At 45.0% G+C, this 19,924-nt stretch overlaps 1 protein-coding gene across 4 annotated transcripts in view; it reads left to right on the top strand.

Moving 5' to 3' along the window:
• Nucleotides 1-19,924, top strand: part of LOC106610785 (AT-rich interactive domain-containing protein 1B) — a 229,244-nt gene that overhangs the window by 66,063 nt on the left and 143,257 nt on the right. For all 4 annotated transcript variants that reach the window (XM_014210359.2, XM_014210355.2, XM_014210357.2 and 1 more), the window contains exon 4: nt 1,640-1,762. In XM_014210359.2, the coding sequence (XP_014065834.2) occupies nt 1,640-1,762 (123 nt within the window). The remainder of the gene's footprint in view (nt 1-1,639; nt 1,763-19,924) is intronic.

Genomic DNA, 19,924 nt, shown 5'->3' with positions numbered 1-19,924 from the left:
CTCTCTCTCTCTCTCTCTTTCTGTCTATAGCAACAGTAAAAGCAGATGATCATGTCAGGACTTAAACACGAGCCTAATGTTACTTTGACCCAGTTGTCACAGCATTCCATTCGAGTAAATACATATCACACTCTCTCTCTCTCTCTCTCTCTCTCTCTCTCTCTCTCTCTCTCTAAATAATTGACTAGTGTTTTCAGTAAAGTGAATGTAGTGATGCGTGTGTGCCTGTGTCCGTCTGTCTATCTGCCAGTGTGTACACTAGTGGAGTGGTGAGTGTGGCCAGACCAGTCTCAGGATGTCTGCATTAAATACTTTTCAAGTGGATGACTTCCCCTGTTTTTCGTCTCTGTTTACCTTGGGAGGTGCTGTGTGTTTGTGTAAGGAACATTGCTGTGTGTTTTTACAGGGAGAACAGCTGTATATTTGTGTAAGGGGCATCGTGCTAAATGAAGGTTTGCCGCTGGCGTGGGATGTAATAAAGCTTGTAGGTTGGCATGGTGCCAGTGTAGAGTAGAGTGTACCCTGGTCGAACAACACACCCAGGCCTGCCTAGTGCCCCGTCCAGGGAGGCTCTATGTCGATAGGCTTCACCACCATAGTACTAAATATATAGAACCACGTCTATTGTTTGGGAATCCTCGGCCTCGCTGCTGTTGTGGTGAATGACCTCCTGAGGTTATTCAGAGCCACTTAAGTCATGTCAAGAGATTGTACAGACGATGTGTTTGTGGTGCCGGCAGAGAGAGAGGTAATCCTGTAGCCCGGATAGAAGCATCCTTCCATTGTCCTGGTGGCTGTCTGATAACTGAACTCCATGTAGGATGAGCTGACTACTCAATGAAAGGAACTAAATTAGAATATTACATTTTTATCTCTGGAAAGTAAATTGGTTTACAGACTTAATATGGTTGTGATTATAGTTAAGAGAGAACTATTTGGGGGACAGGGTGAAGGTGTGTTTCTCAAGATATCAGATTTGGTGGAATAGACTACTGTTGATGGGGTGTTTTGGTGTATGCGTTTGTGTGACAATAGATTCGCCCACGCTTGTGTGTCCAGCAGCACTCAATTAAATCCTAATTACAGTCTGGTATTATTGTCCTTTATTTACTTCTATCTATCTGGTCCACTGTCTGACTGGGGGACGCTCAGCTCCACTCTGCCTGTATACCTAACACACACACGCACACGCACACACACACGCACGCACGCACGCACGCACGCACGCACGCACACACACACACACACACACACACACACACACACACACACACACACACACACACACACACACACACACACTGTCCCTGAGGTTTCAGAGCTTGACAGGCATTCAAGCCTCCTTCACAGCTGGTTTAAACATGGAGGGAGGCTAGCTCATTTTAATTCATCATGTGCAAAGCCGCTGTTAGAGCTCTGCTTCATTCCTCAGACCCCTGCCCCCTGAGACACACACTCTAATGCATGATGTCATTTTCTGTCAAACCCTCCCTCCCCCATCATTTTTTTTCTCTCTCTCTATATACTCTATTCCACTCTTTCTCATTCTCTCTCTCCTCTCTCTTTCTTCTTTCTCTCGCTCTCTTGCTCTCTCTCTCTTTCTCTCTTTCTTTGTCTTTCTCCCTCTCTCTCTCTCCAGGAGGCTCCGCAGGAGAGCTACAGAGGCAGCACCAGGAGTCAGCAGCATGTCCCAGGGAATTCTGGGAAGGCCAACCTTGAGGACATGGGTCTGATCCCGCAGGACCGCCCCTCCAGCCTCCCGGTGAGTGACAGCTCTCCCAGACAATCCCCACCATTACTAAAGTGTCATATAGGAGTGTCACTTAAAAAAAAAAAGGCCCCTTATTTGAGTGCGTAAAATATGCAAACACAAATTGTATTTGTGTTTAATAAAAGAAACAGAGGGGGAAGAGAAAAACACAGTGCACACTGCAACCTTTCTCTTCCCTCCGCTTCCTCTGTGCTCCCTGAGCTGTCAGTGCAGGATTGGTGGAGAGCCCTGTCACTCAGGGTGGGATCAGAGCTACGCTCTTCAATCAAACGATCCGATTCCCTTCAGGCTCCTCTTCCCCCTCAGTCTCTGAGGGCAGACCTAGATTTCACTGCCCATTTCAGATCTAATGCCCACATTAACACTACGCCACTCTGTTGTGTGTGCACTGCCTACATAAGTAGAAATGGGCAGGCTCTGCTACACTAAGTATTGTTAGAGTGGAGAGGAGAAGCGGAGAGGACAGGAGGGGCGAGAAGCAGAGAGAAGAAAAGAGGAGGGGGGAGAAGTGGAGAGGAGAGGAAGGGAGTGGAGGGGAGAGGAGAGCAGAGGAAATGGGAGGATAGGAGGGAGGAGAAGCGGAGAGGAGAGGAAGGGAGAGGAGGGGAGAGCAGAGGAGAGGAAAGGGGAGGAAAGGGGAGGAGAGGAGCGGAGAGGAAGGGAGAGGAGAGAACAGGTGTGCTAGGGTAATATTCTGAGCTGGATCCTGCCTTATACACTCATTTGATTGAATTACAATGACCCTTGTCAGTGCAATAGTCTCTCAGCTAGTCAAGATGGAGGATGTAGTTCAACACAGGCACCATCAGGCTCACATTCCCTTCTCTCTTCCTCTCTTCCTCTCTTTCATTTACTCTCTTTCTGTCCCTATCATCTCCCGCTTTTCTCTCGTTCTCTCTCTTTTAACCGTCTCCCTCTTTACGGAAGCGTAACCCTCTGCTGTCTCTGTCTGTCACATGCTGCCTGTTTTACCTCTCTCTCTCTCTCTATCACCCTCCTTTCTTTCTCTCTGATCCAATATCTCACTGCCATTCCCTAGCTCTCTCAACATTGTCCCTCTCTTTCTCTCTCTTGAAGCATTCCCCCTCTCCCTCCCTCTCCTCTCTATGTCTCTGAACCTCCATCATGAAAGGTTTTTTTGTAAATGAGAGATTGCGTTGATGTGTCAGTGTGTACCCAGAGTGTCTCAGCTCAGCCTTCACTACACTACCAGGCACATCACATCAGTACACATTATGTTGCTTTAATCCCAGCTTCGCCTCAGAGCAATTTCTGGACTATTTCCAACCATAGAAATAGATAGACTAGATGTTAATCTGCAGGGATGTTTGGCAGGTGTATTTTGTTTCTAGAACGCCCATGCGTTGGTTTACTCTTTGTGTGTGTGTGTGTGTGTGTGTGTGTGTGTGTGTGTGTGTGTGTGTGTGTGTGTGTGTGTGTGTGTGCGCGCGCGCATCTACTCAAGCCTGGACACTTATTCACTTTTAGCTTCACTTTTCGCAGTGGTGTTGGGTTGATCTCTACCTTGTGAGAGCAGCTTCCAGCCCTGACACCTGAGGCTGTGCTCCAGTGAAGCCTGTTCCTCTAGTCTAGTCTGAGCTTTCACACGCTGCCTACTGTAGCCTTGCCGTTCCAGTCAGTACATGTTGCCCTGCTCTCTCCTCTCCTCCCCTGACAGCCAGCCAGTCAAGCAGTCAGCCTGCTCTGTACTGTTTCCGTGACAGGGAGTGGAGGCGAACCATGTGGAAAGAGTGGGAGAGAGAGGGGGGAGGGGGGGGGGCAGGGAGAAGTGAGGCAAAATGGACTCAGACACCTTTGAATCACAAGTTGTATGAAATGTGTAGGTTTTAGGTGTAATGTTTTCTTCAAATCCTAGACAATGTGAGTAACACACAACTTCCACATTCCACACACACATGGTGATGTGATGCTCCGACTGCGGTGGTCTCAGCCAGACTTTCATGAAACAAAAGAGAAAAATAGAATGACCACTCTCTCTCTCTCCCTCCTCCTCTCCTCTGTTTTTCCCACTGCTGCCTGGATCATGATTGACAGGGCGCAGCTGGGGAGGCCGATACCCCTGCTCCTTAAACACACACTTCACACACACACACACACACACACACACACACACACACACACACACACACACACACACACACACACACACACACACACACACACACACACACACACACACACACACACATGCACACTCCCCCTCAGTCTGTGTGTGTGTGTGTGTGTGTGGCACCAGTCCTCCCCCCCATGGTGTGTGTGTGTGTGGCACCAGTCCTCCCACCCATGGTGTGTGTGTGTGTGTGTGAGAGAGGAACATGCCATGCCTGCTCCTTATTCTCTCGCCGTGTTCTCCCTGTGTTCTCTTCAGAGCTGTAATGTCACAGAAGGGTTAAGGCTCTGCACTGTGGCCCACTCAACCCCACTGCATGCTGGGAAGGGAGATAAAGGGAGTGAGGGAGGAAGGGACAGAGGGAGTAGTGCATCATACTGTATCCAGCTACCCAGTTAAACTGCTCCTCTGCTGCCTACTCTTAGTCTACTGTCAAATACTGTACAAGGGTTAGAAAAGAAACACTATTGTTTGTATATTACACACACAGTATTTTCCTAAAATCAATATTCTGTCAAGTGCATTTTGCTGAACTCATGCAGACATATTTTCTATGTTTTGTGCACACACATGGCTGCTGTCGCACACTTTGTACCCAAGTCTTGCTCCAGGCCAGACATGTGAACCTGGCTTTACTTAAAAGGCACCCTGGCTGACTTGCTTCTGAAGGGTTACTACTTGAGCTTGTTTCGCAGCGTTTAGCTTGGCGTCAGTCCCTCTGCATCAAGGATTCATTGCTTGTGTGTCCACCAGTAGGTGGTTGATTGTCGAGTATTGGGTTGTTGTGTGTGTGTGTGTGTGTGTGTGTGTGTGTGTGTGTGTGTGTGTGTGTGTGTGTGTTAGGGTTTCCTTTAGGAAATTGTGGCGCAGGACACCGGCAGCATTGTAATTTGCCCGGACATTTGAGAAATTGACCGGACCCATATGCATTGGGTGGGTAACCTGATTAGGGCGTCCACCCACGGCGCTCAGAATGACTTAAATCACATTTCAATTATGGTCATTCATAGTAACAGAACATGCAAGTTGAGGATGCGACTGTGTGCAGTATTTCGTACCAAATTCGTTTGCGTACTTTGAAGACGTTAGAATATCTGTCCACATTTCCTTTTCCTCAGCCAACAAGATGAGTAATGAACAGCAAAATCACTAGCCTATGTCAATTTACTATCCCCCATAGTAGAAAAGTTGACCTGTTCTATTGGTCAGCTTGATGAGAAAGAAATAGCCTGTTCCAAACAGACTCTGGGACAGTTGTGGGAAGATAGAGCCCAAATTCATACATCCAGTAGGCCTAGGCAAAACCATATATATTTTTTAAGCAACAGATTTAGCTTAACGTTTAGCTTAAACTGTTGATAAACTATTATTCTTTCACATTATAAGCGCAGCAATGCGCACAAGGCAGTAGGCTACACGCAAGTGTTCGTTCCATAATACAACGAATGGGAAAACACTGTTGTCGAAGCGCACCGCACATGCGAGCGGTTTCATGTGACAGAGATGGAAATATCAGTTACAAATGTAGAAAGAGGGGAGATCTAGTATGCAACAACTAGCATGGGTTGCTAGTATGACTAGGATTGTGCCTTTGGCTACTGGACAACGAAAGAAAGTTTATATAAAATAATTTCCTCCACGGATATCGTCTGATTTTGGCTAGGTTACTTTGAAGCAAGGTAAGAAATTCATAATATGTAGTAAAACGTTCAGGTTTCAAACAATTAAGAATACGTTTTCAAAGTGCATACTGCCCCCAGCTCATTGCAAAGTGGTGTGACGCGCTGATGAAGCCTGCCTTCCGTTGCTTATGCGTTTGCTGTTCGAGATGCTGTAGCTCTTACACTGTCTGACAGATTTTCCGCTCAAAGGCCATCTGAATGCAGTACGTGTGTGATAAATAAGATATCTAAAGAATATACTGTACACACTCGCCAATTTAATTCCATGAAATGATGCAAATGAATCTATAGACTGTTAAGCATGACCAGTCAAATGTATTTCCATCGACTGGCATTTCCGACAATGAGTAGGCTTAAAACCATAATTTCATAATGGGATTTTTTATTTTTCTCCTGGACAATTTGCCAGCGCCATTTTTATTTCTCGGCGTTTCGATTTTTTTTTATCCGCCAAAAGCAGATAAACCCTGGTGTTTGTGTACGTGTGTAAGTGAATTAAGTGTGTGTGTGTGTGTGTGTGTCTGTCTGTGTGTGTGTGTGTGTGTGTGTGTGTGTGTGCAACAAGATATCACAGTTTCCCTTAAAAATTCGACGTATTATGGGTGAACTCTATTTTCCACGAATTAATTCTGCGTGGTTACAGGGATAATTCCTCGTAGTTACTGGGTTAAATTAGAAACAACTCAAAGGGTTAAGTTTAGGTATTCATTCTGAGTGGATAAGGTTAGGGTCATGGTTTGGGAAAGGCTTCAAATAAAATAATTCTAAACGATGTGCTATTACCATCAAGTATCATGATTGTGAACTGTGTTGGCGTAGTGGTCTGAGCAGCACGCTCTGGCTCTGAGCAGCACCAGTTCAGGGCTGGACACTTGTTTAAAAAAATGTTGCTGAAGGCATATAAGGGGACCTTTTTTGAAATCACTGTCTATTTCTAGTGATCAGTCTGGTGTGTGTGTGTGTGTGTGTGTGTGTGTTTGTGTGCAACAGGAAGTAGCAGAGCATCAGTCCAGGTCAGGGGTGAGCCTGTTCATCTGTGGAGGAAGACTGTAAACTCAGGACCTATCCCCTTCGCTCTGCTGAACCCTAACACAGGACACACACACACACACTATATATATATTTCATTTCTTCAGAGTGAGGCAAGACAGAAACAGAGAGGGATGAACCTGGTTAAGCAAACACAGCTCAGCTCTACTGGCGCCTCTATACTACCCCTCACACCAGAGGAGAGGAGAGGAGAGGAGAGGAGAGGGGAGGAGGAGAGTGGACTGTAGCACCCACTCAGATCAAGGGGAACAGTTTAAGGCCAACTTGAGAGAGAGAGAGAGAGAGAGAGAGAGAGAGAGAGAGAGAGAGAGAGAGAGAGAGAGAGAGAGAGAGAGAGAGAGAGAGAGAGAGAGAGAGAGAGAGAGAGAGAGAGAGAGAGAGAGAGAGAGCGCTGTAACTACTACCCAGAACAGACATACAGTGCCTTGCAAAAGTATTCATCCCCCTTGGCATTTTTCCTATTTTGTTGCATTTCAACCTGTAATTTAAATTGATTTTTATTTGGATTTCATGTAATGGACATACACAAAATAGTCCAAATTGGTGATGTGAAATGAAAAAAAATGTATTGTTTAATTTTTTTTTTTTTTTAAGAATCTGAAAAATGGTGCGTGCATATGTATTCAGCCCCTTTGCTATGAAGCCCCTAAATAAGATCTGGTGCAACCAATTACCTTCAGAAGTCACATAATTAGTTAAATAAAGTCCACCTGTGTGCAATCTAAGTGTCACATGATCTGTCACATGATCTCAGTATATACACCTGTTCTGAAAGGCCCCAGAGTCTGCAACACTGCTAAGCAAGTGGCACCATGAAGACCAAGGAGCTCTCCAAATAGGATAGCGACAAAGTTGTGGAGAAGTACAGATCAGGGTTGGGTTATAAAAAAATATCAGAAACTTTGAACATCCCACTGAGCACCATTAAATCCATTATTAAAGAATGGAAAGAACATGGCGCCACAACAAACCTGCCAAGAGAGGGCCGCCCACCAAAACTCACAGACCAGGCAAGGAGGGCATTAATCAGAGAGGCAACAAAGAGACCAAAGATAACCCTGAAGGAGCTGCAAAGCTCCACAGCAGAGATTGGAGTATCTGTCCATAGGACCACTTTAAGCCGTACACTCCACAGAGCTGGGCTTTACGGAAGAGTGGCCAGAAAAAAGCCATTGCTTAAAGAAAAAAATAAGCAAAGACTTTTGGTGTTCTCCAAAAGGCATGTGGGAGACTCCCCAAACATATGGAAGAAGGTACTCTGGTCAGATAAGATAAAAATTTAGCTTTTTGGCCATCAAGAAAAACGCTATGTCTGGGGCAAACCCAACACCTCTCATCACCCCGAGAACACTTTCCCACAGTGAAGCATGGTAGTGGCAGCATCATGCTGTGGGGATGTTTTTCATCGGCAGGGACTGGGAAACTGGTCAGAATTGAAGGAATGATGGATGGCGCTAAATACAGGGAAATTCTTTAGGGAAACATGTTTCAGTCTTCCAGAGATTTGAGACTGGGACGGAGGTTCACTTTGTAGCAGGACAATGACCCTGAGCATACTGCTCAAGCAACACTTGAGTGGTTTAAGGGGAAACATTTAAATGTCTTGGAATGGCCTAGTCAAAGCCCAGACCTCAATTCAATTGAGAATCTGTGGTATGACTTAAAGATTGCTATACACCAGTGGAACCCATCCAACTTGAAGGAGCTGGAGCAGTTTTGCCTTTAAGAATGGGCAAAAATCCCAGTGGCTAAATGTGCCAAGCTTATAGAGACATGCCCCAAGAGACTTGCAGCTGTAATTGCTGCAAAAGGTGGCTCTACAAAGTATTGACTTTGGGGGGTGAATAGTTATGCACGCTCAAGATTTAAGTTTTTTTGTCTTATTTCTAGGTCTGTTTCACAATGAAAAATATTTTGCATCTTCAAAGTGGTAGGCATGTTGTGTAAATCAAATGATACAACCCCCCCCCCCAAAATCCATTTTAATTCCAGGTTGTAAGGCAACAAAATAGGGAAAATGCCAAGAGGGGTGAATACTTTCGCAAGCCACTATAGAGAGTGAGAGCTGTAACTACTACCCAGAACAGAGAGAGAGAGAGAGCTGTAACTACTACCCAGAACAGAGAGAGAGAGAGAGAGCTGTAACTACTACCCAGAACAGAGAGAGAGAGCTGTAACTACTACCCAGAACAGAGAGAGAGAGAGAGAGCTGTAACTACTACCCAGAACAGAGAGAGAGAGAGAGAGCTGTAACTACTACCCAGAACAGAGAGCGAGAGAGAGCTGTAACTACTACCCAGAACAGAGAGAGAGAGAGAGCTGTAACTACTACCCAGAACAGAGAGAGAGAGGGAGAGAGAGAGAGCTGTAACTACTACCCAGAACAGAGAGAGAGAGAGAGAGCTGTAACTACTACCCAGAACAGAGAGAGAGAGAGAGCTGTAACTACTACCCAGAACAGAGAGAGAGAGGGAGAGAGAGCTGTAACTACTACCCAGAACAGAGAGAGAGAGGGAGAGAGAGCTGTAACTACTACCCAGAACAGAGCGAGAGAGGGAGAGAGAGCTGTAACTACTACCCAGAACAGAGAGAGAGAGAGCTGTAACTACTACCCAGAACAGAGAGAGAGAGAGAGAGCTGTAACTACTACCCAGAACAGAGAGAGAGAGAGCTGTAACTACTACCCAGAACAGAGAGAGAGAGAGAGAGAGCTGTAACTACTACCCAGAACAGAGAGAGAGAGAGCTGTAACTACTACCCAGAACAGAGAGAGAACACACATCTAGAGGAGAGAATCAACCAGAGTCTATGGTCTGTTTAGATATAGTTTAGAGGCTGTTTATACAGAACATTGGCGTAAAACCCGTACAAAGTGTATTTATAATTATTTGACAATATTTTAAGTTGACAGTAATACTATTTCACAATTTCTGATATATCACATGCCTTACTTTTATAATTATGCCTCTACTGCCATTTATTCCAATTATAGATGGGCTTGGATTTCTCCCTGACCAATATGGCTGCCATTTTCAGTCCATTCTGTAACTTTGAGGGTTTCTATACTGTATCCCCTCTAGAAATTCAATCCCCTCCTGGGATTGACATTCAATCTAGACATTCAATCCCCTCCTGGATCAAGATCCCTGTTGCCTAAATTGTTGTGTGCGTAAAAAATTATATATATATATATATACACTGTATATACAGTTGAAGTCGGAAGAATACATACACCTTAGCCAAATACATTTAAACTCAGTTTTTCACAATTCCTGACATTTAATACAAGTAAAAATTCCCTGTCTTAGGTCAGTTAGGATCACCACTTTATTTTAAGAATGTGAAATGTCAGAATAATAGTAGAGAGAATGATTTATTTCAGCTTTTATTTCTTTCATCACATTCCCAGTGGGTCAGAAGTTTACATACACTCAATTAGTATTTGGTAGCATTGCCTTTAAATTATTTAACATGGGTCAAACGCTTCGGGTAGCCTTCCAGAAGCTTCCCACAATACGTTGGGTGAATTTTGGCCCATTCCTCCTGACAGAGCTGGTGTAACTGAGTCAGGTTTGTAGGCCTCCTTGCTCCCACACGCTTTTTCAGTTCTGCCTACATATTTTCTATAGGATTGAGGTCAGAGCTTTGTGATAGCCACTCCAATACCTTGACTTTGTTGTCCTTAAGCCATTTTGCCACAACTTTGGAAGTAAGCTTGGGGTCATTGTCCATTTGGAAGACCAATTTGCGACCAAGCTTTAACTTCCTGACTGATGTCTTGAGATGTTGCTTCAATATATCCACATAATTTTCTTTACTCGTGATGCCATCTATTTTGTGAAGTGCACCAATCTCTCCTGCAGCAAAGCACCCCCACAACATGATGCTGCCACCCCCGTGCTTCACGGTTGGGATAATGTTCTTCAGCTCGCAAGCCTCATCTTTTTTCCTCCAAACATAACGATGGTCATTATGGCCAAACAGTTCTATTTTTGTTTCATCAGACAAGAGGACATTTCTCCAAAAAGTACGATCTTTGTCCCCATGTGCAGTTGCAAATCGTGGAGGCGGTTTTGCAGTAGTGGCTTCTTTCTTGCTGAGCGGCCTTTCAGGTTATGTCAATATAAGACTTGTTTTACTGTGGATATAGATACTTTTGTACCTGTTTCCTCCAGCATCTTCACAAGGTCCTTTGCTGTTGTTCTGGGATTGATTTGCACTTTTCGCACCAAAGTACGTTCTTCTCTAGGAGACAGAATGCGTCTCCTTCCTGAGCGGTATGACGACTGCGTGGTCCCATGGTGTTTATACTTGCGTACTATTGTTTGTAGAGATGAACGTGGTACCTTCAGGCGTTTGGAAATTGCTCCCAAGGATTAATCAGACTTGGAGGTATACCATTTTGTCCTGAGATCTTTGCTGATTTCTTTAGATTTTCCCATGATGTCAAGCAAAGAGGCACTGAGTTTGAAGATAGGCCTTGAAATACATCCACAGGTACGCCTCCAATTAACTCTTATGATGTCACTTAGCCTATCAGAAGCTTCTAAAGCCATGACATTTTTTTCTGGAATTTTCCAAGCTGTTTAAAGGCACAGTAAACTTAGTGTATGTAAACTTCTGACCCACTGGAATTGTGATACAGTGAATTCTAAGTGAAATAATCTGTCTGTAAACAATTGTTGGACTTGTGTCATGCACAAAGTAGATGTCCTAACAGACTTGCCAAAACTATAGTTTGTTAACAAGAAATGTGTGGAGTGGTTGAAAAACGAGTTTTGATGACTCCAACCTAAGTGTATGTAAACTTCCGACTTCAACTGTACATTTTTTGAAATAGCACCCCGTGTGTGCACTTTGGGTAATACCGTATACACCAGTGTGGTACAGAGACGGTATGAACATCTGGAGACTGCCCAACATACGTGCATGTGTGTGAATGTCAGAGTGGGGCTGGTGTAAAACTAACGCCTTGTAAACTGGAGGTGACATGAAAGAAGAGGACGGATAGAGAACCACACACACACACACACACACACACACACACACACACACACACACACACACACACACACACACACACACACACACACACACACACACACACACACACACACAGGAGAACAAGTGAAAAAGCAATCCCCTTCCAGCTGGTATGGCAGCAGTGTATGTATTTCACTAGAGTACAGGGACATACTAACACTACTGGCTTGGGTAATAGGCCATGTTCTCAGTTCCTGCCTTTGTCTGTGTGGGGAATCCCAGATGGGATGGCTGGGTGTGGGGTGGAGTCAGTTGTCTTTGTGAGAGAGGTAGATGAAGATGGAGATAGTACCCTTATCTCCTCTACCACGCTCCCCCTCTCTCTTGTTTTCTTCAGCAGGGAATAGCAGGCTATGTCCAGAGGTACCAGTGATATCCTCTCTGGTCGTACTCTAAATATACTATACTCCCCCCCAGTAGAGGTATCAGAGTGATTCGGTCCACCTCCCCCAGGAGAGGTACCAGAATGGTTCAGTCCACCTCTCCTCCATTTTCCCAACAGCAGTCTTTCAGTCCACCTCTCTACCATTCTCCCCCCAGGAGTGGTTCAGTCCACCTCGTAACCTTCCTGGATATTTTTATAATTCATCATCAGCTGCCTGCCAGCTAGCGCCCGCATCGAAATATTCTCACCACTCAAACTGGCTGTTGGAAGTCTGAAATTACATCTGTCTTTGAAGTTGGGCACACTGTTAGGGTTGCTATAGCGACAGGGATGGGGAGGGGGACTAGCGACCTCCTCGGGAGGAAGGATATGCATGAGATACGCAGTGAATTGTCCTGATGGTGTTATTGTGATATTATTACCATCTCATAAGTGCCTATTGTTACTTGTTAGGTTATTAGTGGTTGACAACATTTGTCTTCCCCGGCACGCACACTTCCTGCCTGACATTCTCCATTAGATCCATTAAGCTCTGGATCTGACGCCTGGATGTCTTTCTTGAGACAAAAATACAACTTCTTACCAATGTTGTTTTATTGGTGGTATGCGTAATCGCACGCACGTACGCACGCACGCACGCACGCACGCACGCACGCACGCACGCACGCACACACACACACACACACACACACACACACACACACACACACACACACACACCACAGACTACCCCACAGTTTGTTTGAGCTCCTAATATTCCACTAACAAATGGAATATTACTGTGTTTTGCTGTGCTGGTGATGCAAGGGGGCTGTGGATGAGAAAGAGGCAGGGTTGTGGCGAAGGGGTGGAGGATGAGAGAAAAGCCTAATCTAAGACCTAGTACTCTATGGCTTTTGATAGAGAGAGAAAGAGCGAGAGGGGGAAAACATTTAATGGCAAAGCTCGACCAAATTTGTTTCGCCGCAATTTGTATGTTCCCTGCCTGTAAGGAATCATAAGAGCATGAGACAGAGAGAGGGAAAGAGTGAAAGAGCGAGGGATGTGCTAGAGGTGGTGAGGGGAGGAGAGGAGAGAGGCTGGGGGGGGGGGGTGAAAATAATGTTCCATTAATGCAGAGCGGAGCTTGTGCAAGTCCCGGCGCCAATCTGCATTTCCCCAAAGTCTCAGCGTTATACATTTTTCATGAACACTGAGCGGGAATTAGCGACGGATTGCTGCTGCATCTCGCTCCTCGTGGTCTGAGGCTATGGAGAGAGGAGAGAGAGGGGGAGAGCGACAGAAGGGGGGGTTAGAGTGAGCGAGGAAGGGGGTGTAGAAAGAGTAAGAGGGACAGCAAGAATGAAGTAGAAGAGGGAGAAAAGAGAGAGGGATGAAGGGAGAGATGCCCTTATGGATGGCTGGTGCAGCTCCATTGTACCAGCAGGGTACTCAGGTTGTTCTCTCTCTCACTCACTCACTCACTCACTCACTCACTCACTCACTCACTCACTCACTCACTCACTCACTCACTCACTCACTCACTCACTCACTCACTCACTCTCGCGCTCTCACTCTCACTCTCTCTCTCACTCTCGCGCTCTCTCTCGCTCTCTCTCTCACTCACTCTCGCGCTCTCTCTCTCTCTCGCTCTCTCTCTCACTCTTGCGCTCGCTCTCACTCTCTCTCTCTCACTCTCGCGCTCTCACTCTCACTCTTGCTCTCTCTCTCTCGCTCTCTCTCTCACTCTCGTGCTCTCTCTCTCTCTCTCTCGCTCGCTCTCTCTTGCTCTCTCTCTCTCTTCGCTCTCTCTTGCTCTCTCTCTCTCTCTCTCTCTCTCTCGCTCTCTCTCTTGCTCTCTCTCTCGCTCTCGCTCTCTCTCTCGCTCTCTCTCTTGCTCTCTTCTCTCTCTCTCTCTCTCTCTCTCTCTCGCTCTCTCTCTGTCTCTCTCTCTCTCTGCTCTCTCTTTGATTGAAATGTTACTATTCTTTGTGTGCTAAGGGCTACTAGAGTCCAGGCCTGTGCTGCTGGCTGCCTATACAGGGTGCTACGGATTGGAGCTGGGAAGGTATGGATCTAGGTCTAGGGGCTATAGGGGCTATACGCGTATGGCAGGGGTGTAGGGGAGATGTTTTGGTAGTTTGACCTCTAACCCCTTCCCCACAGAGAGCCCGTCCCACAGTGGCCCCCTAGTGGCTGTGCAGCTGCGGCCCTTGTCAATCACCAGGCAGTGCATTGTGGGAGTTTGACTACTGCTCACCAGATAGAAACACAATTAGAGGTGTTTTCTCTCTCAGACAACACACTAAAGACTGGGTTGTTGCAGGGGAAAGTGACTGGGAATGTTTTTCGATCTGTGTCGAGGGGAGCATCAAGGAGTGCTGAACACACACACTCAAACACCCAGATTTGGACTGCTTGATGCTTTTCTCACAGTTGACTTCACACAGCAACATTACAGTACTGGCTCAGTGCCACTTTCTCTGCAGTTTCCCACAATGCTCTCTGTGCAGGAGATGATTCTGTAACTGTAACATGTCAACACACACTCACTAGCACTGAGCGATTAAACATTTGTTATTTTTCCATTTTTAAACAACTAATTGACTGATGTCGGTTCAGTTATTTGAGTTCCATTTGTTTTGTTTTTTCTTTCTGTGAGCTCAATGCGCAATTTTGTCAGACAGCACAGGCAGCAGCTCTATAAAGACGATGACTTGGAATGAAATAATAGTCATCAAATAAAAGAAATGTAACACACAACAACGGAAATATTTTATTAAAGTAAAGTAATGATGGTTAATAAGTGATAAGCAGTAAATGGACAGTCACGACCATCATTGGACTTTTATTCATTGTTTTATTCTGTGTTGTTACAGCATTCACCCCACATAATGCATAGTGCATTTAATGTCAATTTGTTTTTATCTAAACCAAAATCGAAAAAAAAAGGTGATCATTTTTATTATAATCGAACCGAAACCAAACTGACCTTAAAAAAAACGCTAATCGCTCAGCACTAATCCACGGACACCACCGGCAGCGTTAATGCATAGTCTCACTGCCGCTCCCGTCCTAGTGTGCAACAAGAAATCATATGGTGAACGCTGAAACAATGCAAGCTTTAGAAAACAGCATGTTTAAATCTTTTTAAGAAGCATTTAATTATCCTCCAACCATGACTGGCGACGCCCGCAGCCTCCGAGGCCGCACCGCACACACACCGCAGGCTCACCGTACGGCCTGCTGGGACGGCCACCACACCTGCAAGGCATGTCTCTCTTAAGTACCTCACACAAACACACCTCACATACATACAGGCATATGGAAGGGTGCACTCTATCTGTACGGTGTCTCAGAAAGGATCTCTTTTTTAAACTTTAAATTCATCATCTCCAGCACCACCCCCAACATCAACATATGTGAAAATGGCGCATTTCTATGACGTCATCGAGCAATTATTAGGTCATTAATAAGCAATTGCAATGCTTAGGCAATGCTTAGGCAATGCCTTCTCATAATTGGTTAAAATCACACGATGCACACCGATGATGTCATTGGAAATAGTTATTTTCCTGTATTTTATTTACTACAGAACAGAGAACCATTTTCACATCTGTTGATGTTGGGGTGGTGCTGGGTATGAAATGTTCCTTTAATATAGCCTACTCCTGTGTCCTCACTATCTACTAGTGTCTACAGGACTGACAAATGTTTTTCTCTGGGATTTTCTTTGGACTCGTCTCAGTCTCCGTGTAGATGATGTGTGAAATCATGTCTGTAAAGAGGCCAATTAATGCCAACTTATCTGCTGTCACCACGACACACACTGACACGCAGGGGGACAGGGACTGTCACCACGACACACATTGACACGGAGGGGGACAGGGACTGTCACCAGCAGCATGGAGTGTGCGACTCAGAGCTGTTCCTTCGCAGCCTCTCCTGACCTTCGGAGTGTGACCGTATCCAGCCAGCTCTGGTTAGGCAGCCACCCAAGCATAGGATTCTGGCCATGCCCTGGCTTCTCTCTTCTCGCCTTGTCTCCTCTCCCCCTTACCCCTCCCCTCACATCCCCTCTGACCCCAATATCATCCAGACATGGTCTATAGGGGAAGAATGGGTCTGTTATTACGGCTCCTGTCTATCTGTCTATAAACCCTCTCAAACACTGCCTTATAGCTGGGTGCTGATTGATGTGGAGATTGGATGTGGTGTAGTCTCACCAGCACCACACACACACACACAGGCAGTATGATCATGTTTTCATACTGCTTTACCCACTTTATATGTATATACTGTATCCTAGTCATGGCTCTTCCTATATACCTATTGCTGTACATACCTTTTCTATTAATATTCTGTCCATACTGTCTCTACACACTATTATATGTACATATACAGTACCAGTCAAAAGTTTGGACACACCTACTCATTCAAGGGTTTTTCTTTCTTTTTTTTCTTTTCTACATTGTAGAATAATAGTGAAGACATCAAAACTATGAAATAACACATATGGAATCATGTAGTAACCAAAAAAGTGTTAAACAAGTCAAAATATATTTTAGATTTTAGATTCTTCAAAGCAGCCACCGTTTGCCTTGATGACAGCTTTGCACACTCTTGGCATTCTCTCAACCAGCTTCACCTGGAATGCTTTTCCAAAAGTCTTGAAGGAGTTCCCACATATCTTGAGCCTTTTTTGGTTTATAAAATGAGCTCCAAAAGTATTGGGACAGTGACACTTTATGTTGTTGTTTTGGCTCTGTAATCCAGTTCTTTGGATTTGAAATGGTACAATGACTATGAGATTAAAGTGCAGACTGATTTAATTTGAGGGCATCTTCATCCATATCACATGAACTGTTTAGAAATTACATCACTTTTTGTACATAGTCCCCCCATTTTAGGTGACCAAAAGTATTGGGTTAAATTCACTTATGTGTATTTAAGTAGTCAAAAATGTAATATTTGATCCCATATTCCTAGCATGCAATGACTACATCAAGCTTGTGACTCAAACTTTTTGGATGCATTTGCTGTTTGTTTTGGTTGTGTTTCGGATTACAGTGCATTTGGAAAGTATTCAGACCCCTTGACTTTTTCCTCTTTTGTTACGTTACAGCCTTAATCTAAAATGGATTAAATAAAACATTTTCCTCACCAATCTACACACAATACCCTATATTGACAAAGTGAAAACATGTTTTAAAAATGTTTGCCAATGTATTAAAAATAAAAAAACGAAATAGCTTATTTACATAAGTATTCAGACCCTTTGCTATGAGACTCGAAATTGAGCTCAGGTGCATCCTGTTTCCATTGATCATCTTTGAGATGTTTCAACAACTTAATTGGAGTCCACCTGTGGTAAATTCAATTGATTGGACAGAATTTGGAAAGGCAGCACCCATGTCTATATATTGTCCCACAGTTGACAGTGCATGTCAGAGCAAAAACCAAGCCATGAGGTTAAAGGAATTGTCCGTAGATCTCCGAGACAGGATTGTGTCGAGGCACAGATCTGGGGAAGGGTTCCAAAACATTTCTGCATTATTGAAGGTCCCCCAAGAACACATTGGCCTCCAGCATTCTTAAATGGAAGAAGTTTGGGACCACCAAGACTCTTCCTAGTGCTGGCCGCCGGGCCAAACTGAGCAATCAAGTGAGAAGGGCCTTGGTCAGGGAGGTGACCAAGAACCCGATGGTCACTCTGACAGAGCTCCAGAGATCCTCTGTGGAGATCGGAGAACCTTCCAGAAGGACAACCATTTCTTCAGCACTCCACCGATCAGGCCTTTATGGTAGAGAGGCCAGATGAAAGCCACTCCTCAGTAAAAGATACATGACAGCCCGCTTGAAATTTGCCAAAAGGCACCTAAAGACTCTCAGACCACAAGATTCTCTGGTCTGATGAAACCAACGCTTTGGGCTGAATGCCAAGCGTCACGCCTGGAGGAAACCTGCCACCATCCCTACAGTGAAGCATGGTGGTGTCAGCAGCATGGTGGTGGCAGCATCATGCTGTGTGGATATTTTTCAGCGGTAGGGACTGGGAGTCTAGTCAGGATCGAGGGAAAGACGAACGGAGCCAAGTACAGAGAGATCCTTGATGAAAACCTGTTCCATAGCGCTCTGGACCTCAGACTGGGGCGAAGGGTCACCTTCCAACAGGACAACAACCCTAAGCACACAGCCAAGACAACAAAGAAGTGGCTTCAGGACAAGTCTCTGAATGTCCTTGAGTGGTCCAGCCAGAGCCCGGACTTGAACCCGATCAAACATATCTGGAGAGACCTGAAAATAGCCGTGCAGCGATGCTCCCATCCAACCTGACAGAGCTTGAGAGGATCTGCAGAGAAGAATGGGAGAAACTCCCCATATACAGGTGTGCCAAGCTTGTAGCGTCATACCCAAGAAGACTTGTGGCTGTAATCTCTGCCAAAGGTGCTTCAACAAAGTACTGAGTAAAGGGTCTGAATACTTATGTAAATGTGATATTTCAGTTTTGTATTTTTAATACATTTGCAAACATTTCTAAAAGCCTGTTTTTGTTTTGTTATTATTGGGTGTTTTGTGTAGATTGATGAGGGAAAAAACCGGTTTAATACATATTTGAATATCGCTGTAACGCAACTAAATGTGGAAAAAGTGTCTGAATTCTTTCCAAATGCACTGCATTTTGTGCCCAATAGAAATGAATGGTAAGTAATGTGTCATTTTGGAGTCAAAATGGCGGGGGAATGAGCCATTCTACCCGATGGAAATCTCCTGTGAGCTCCATGTATCAGCGTAAATCCAGCCGGCCGATACAATTTGATTTGGGCCAGATTACAACTGTTTTGCTGGACGCTATATATAGCAGGCAGCTTTATAGGAAATACATCTGTGTGTGTGTGTGTGTGTGTTTGTGTGTGCGTGCGAATGTGGGTCAATGCATGCGTATGTGTAAAGTGTGTGTGTGTGTGCTTGAGCAGCCGTTTTATGAGACCGAGAAGGTGATCTACCGCTTGCATGTAAATATCAGAATCGGAAGAATTGACGTTCGCGACCTTCCCCTATCTGCAAGCGTAGCCAATTCCATTACACCTTATCGACATCTAGATTTAACCAACCTATCAGAATAAATACAAATTGAAACGCGTAGTGGCAAGTGAAAACATAAGCAACCCTGTTACATGAATACCCATTCAGTTTGGTTTAATTGTTTTTGTTTCACTACAAGGCCTGGTCCTGTGTGTGTGTGTGTGTGTGTGTGTGTGTGTGTGTGTGTGTGTTTGTGTGTGTGTGTGTGTGTGTGTGTGTGTGCAGCTTCAGCCAGAATGAATGGTGTTAATCCAGTACAACATGGACATGAATGCCCATTATACAACAGCCAAGACGCATGGCTCACTGTGTTCCGCTAATGGAGGACACCTCTCTGAGAGAAGGTTGGAGAGGCAGGGAGGCTACAGGAGAGAATTGGAAAGTCAGGAGGAGAGCGGGAGGACGGGGGGAGGAGAGGAGCAGATGGGGAGGAGGGAAGGTTAGGAAGAGGGAGGGAGGGGAGGTGTTGGTGTGCTTTGGATCAGGGCCAAGGGTGACACCTGTTGTTCAGAGGCAGAGAGTTCACATAGTTTGATTTGATTGATTAGGATCCCCATTAGCAGACGCCAATGGCAAAAGCCAGGCTTACTGAGGTCCGACACATAACGAAAAAGACATCACAGACAAAAGACTTTACAGTTTGAATACAGTTAAAAACATGAACATGTAGTGTGTGTGTTTACATCTATCAGTTCCACATACATGTCAGTACACACAACCAGTAGGTCACATGGGGGAGAGGCGTTGTGCCGTGAGGTGTTGCTTTATTTGTTTTTTTGAAATCAGGTTTGCGGTTC

This window comes from Salmo salar, chromosome ssa09, assembly GCF_905237065.1.
Source record: "Salmo salar chromosome ssa09, Ssal_v3.1, whole genome shotgun sequence".
NCBI classification, from domain to species: domain Eukaryota; kingdom Metazoa; phylum Chordata; class Actinopteri; order Salmoniformes; family Salmonidae; genus Salmo; species Salmo salar.
This window is presented reverse-complemented; position numbering and strand designations above follow the sequence as displayed.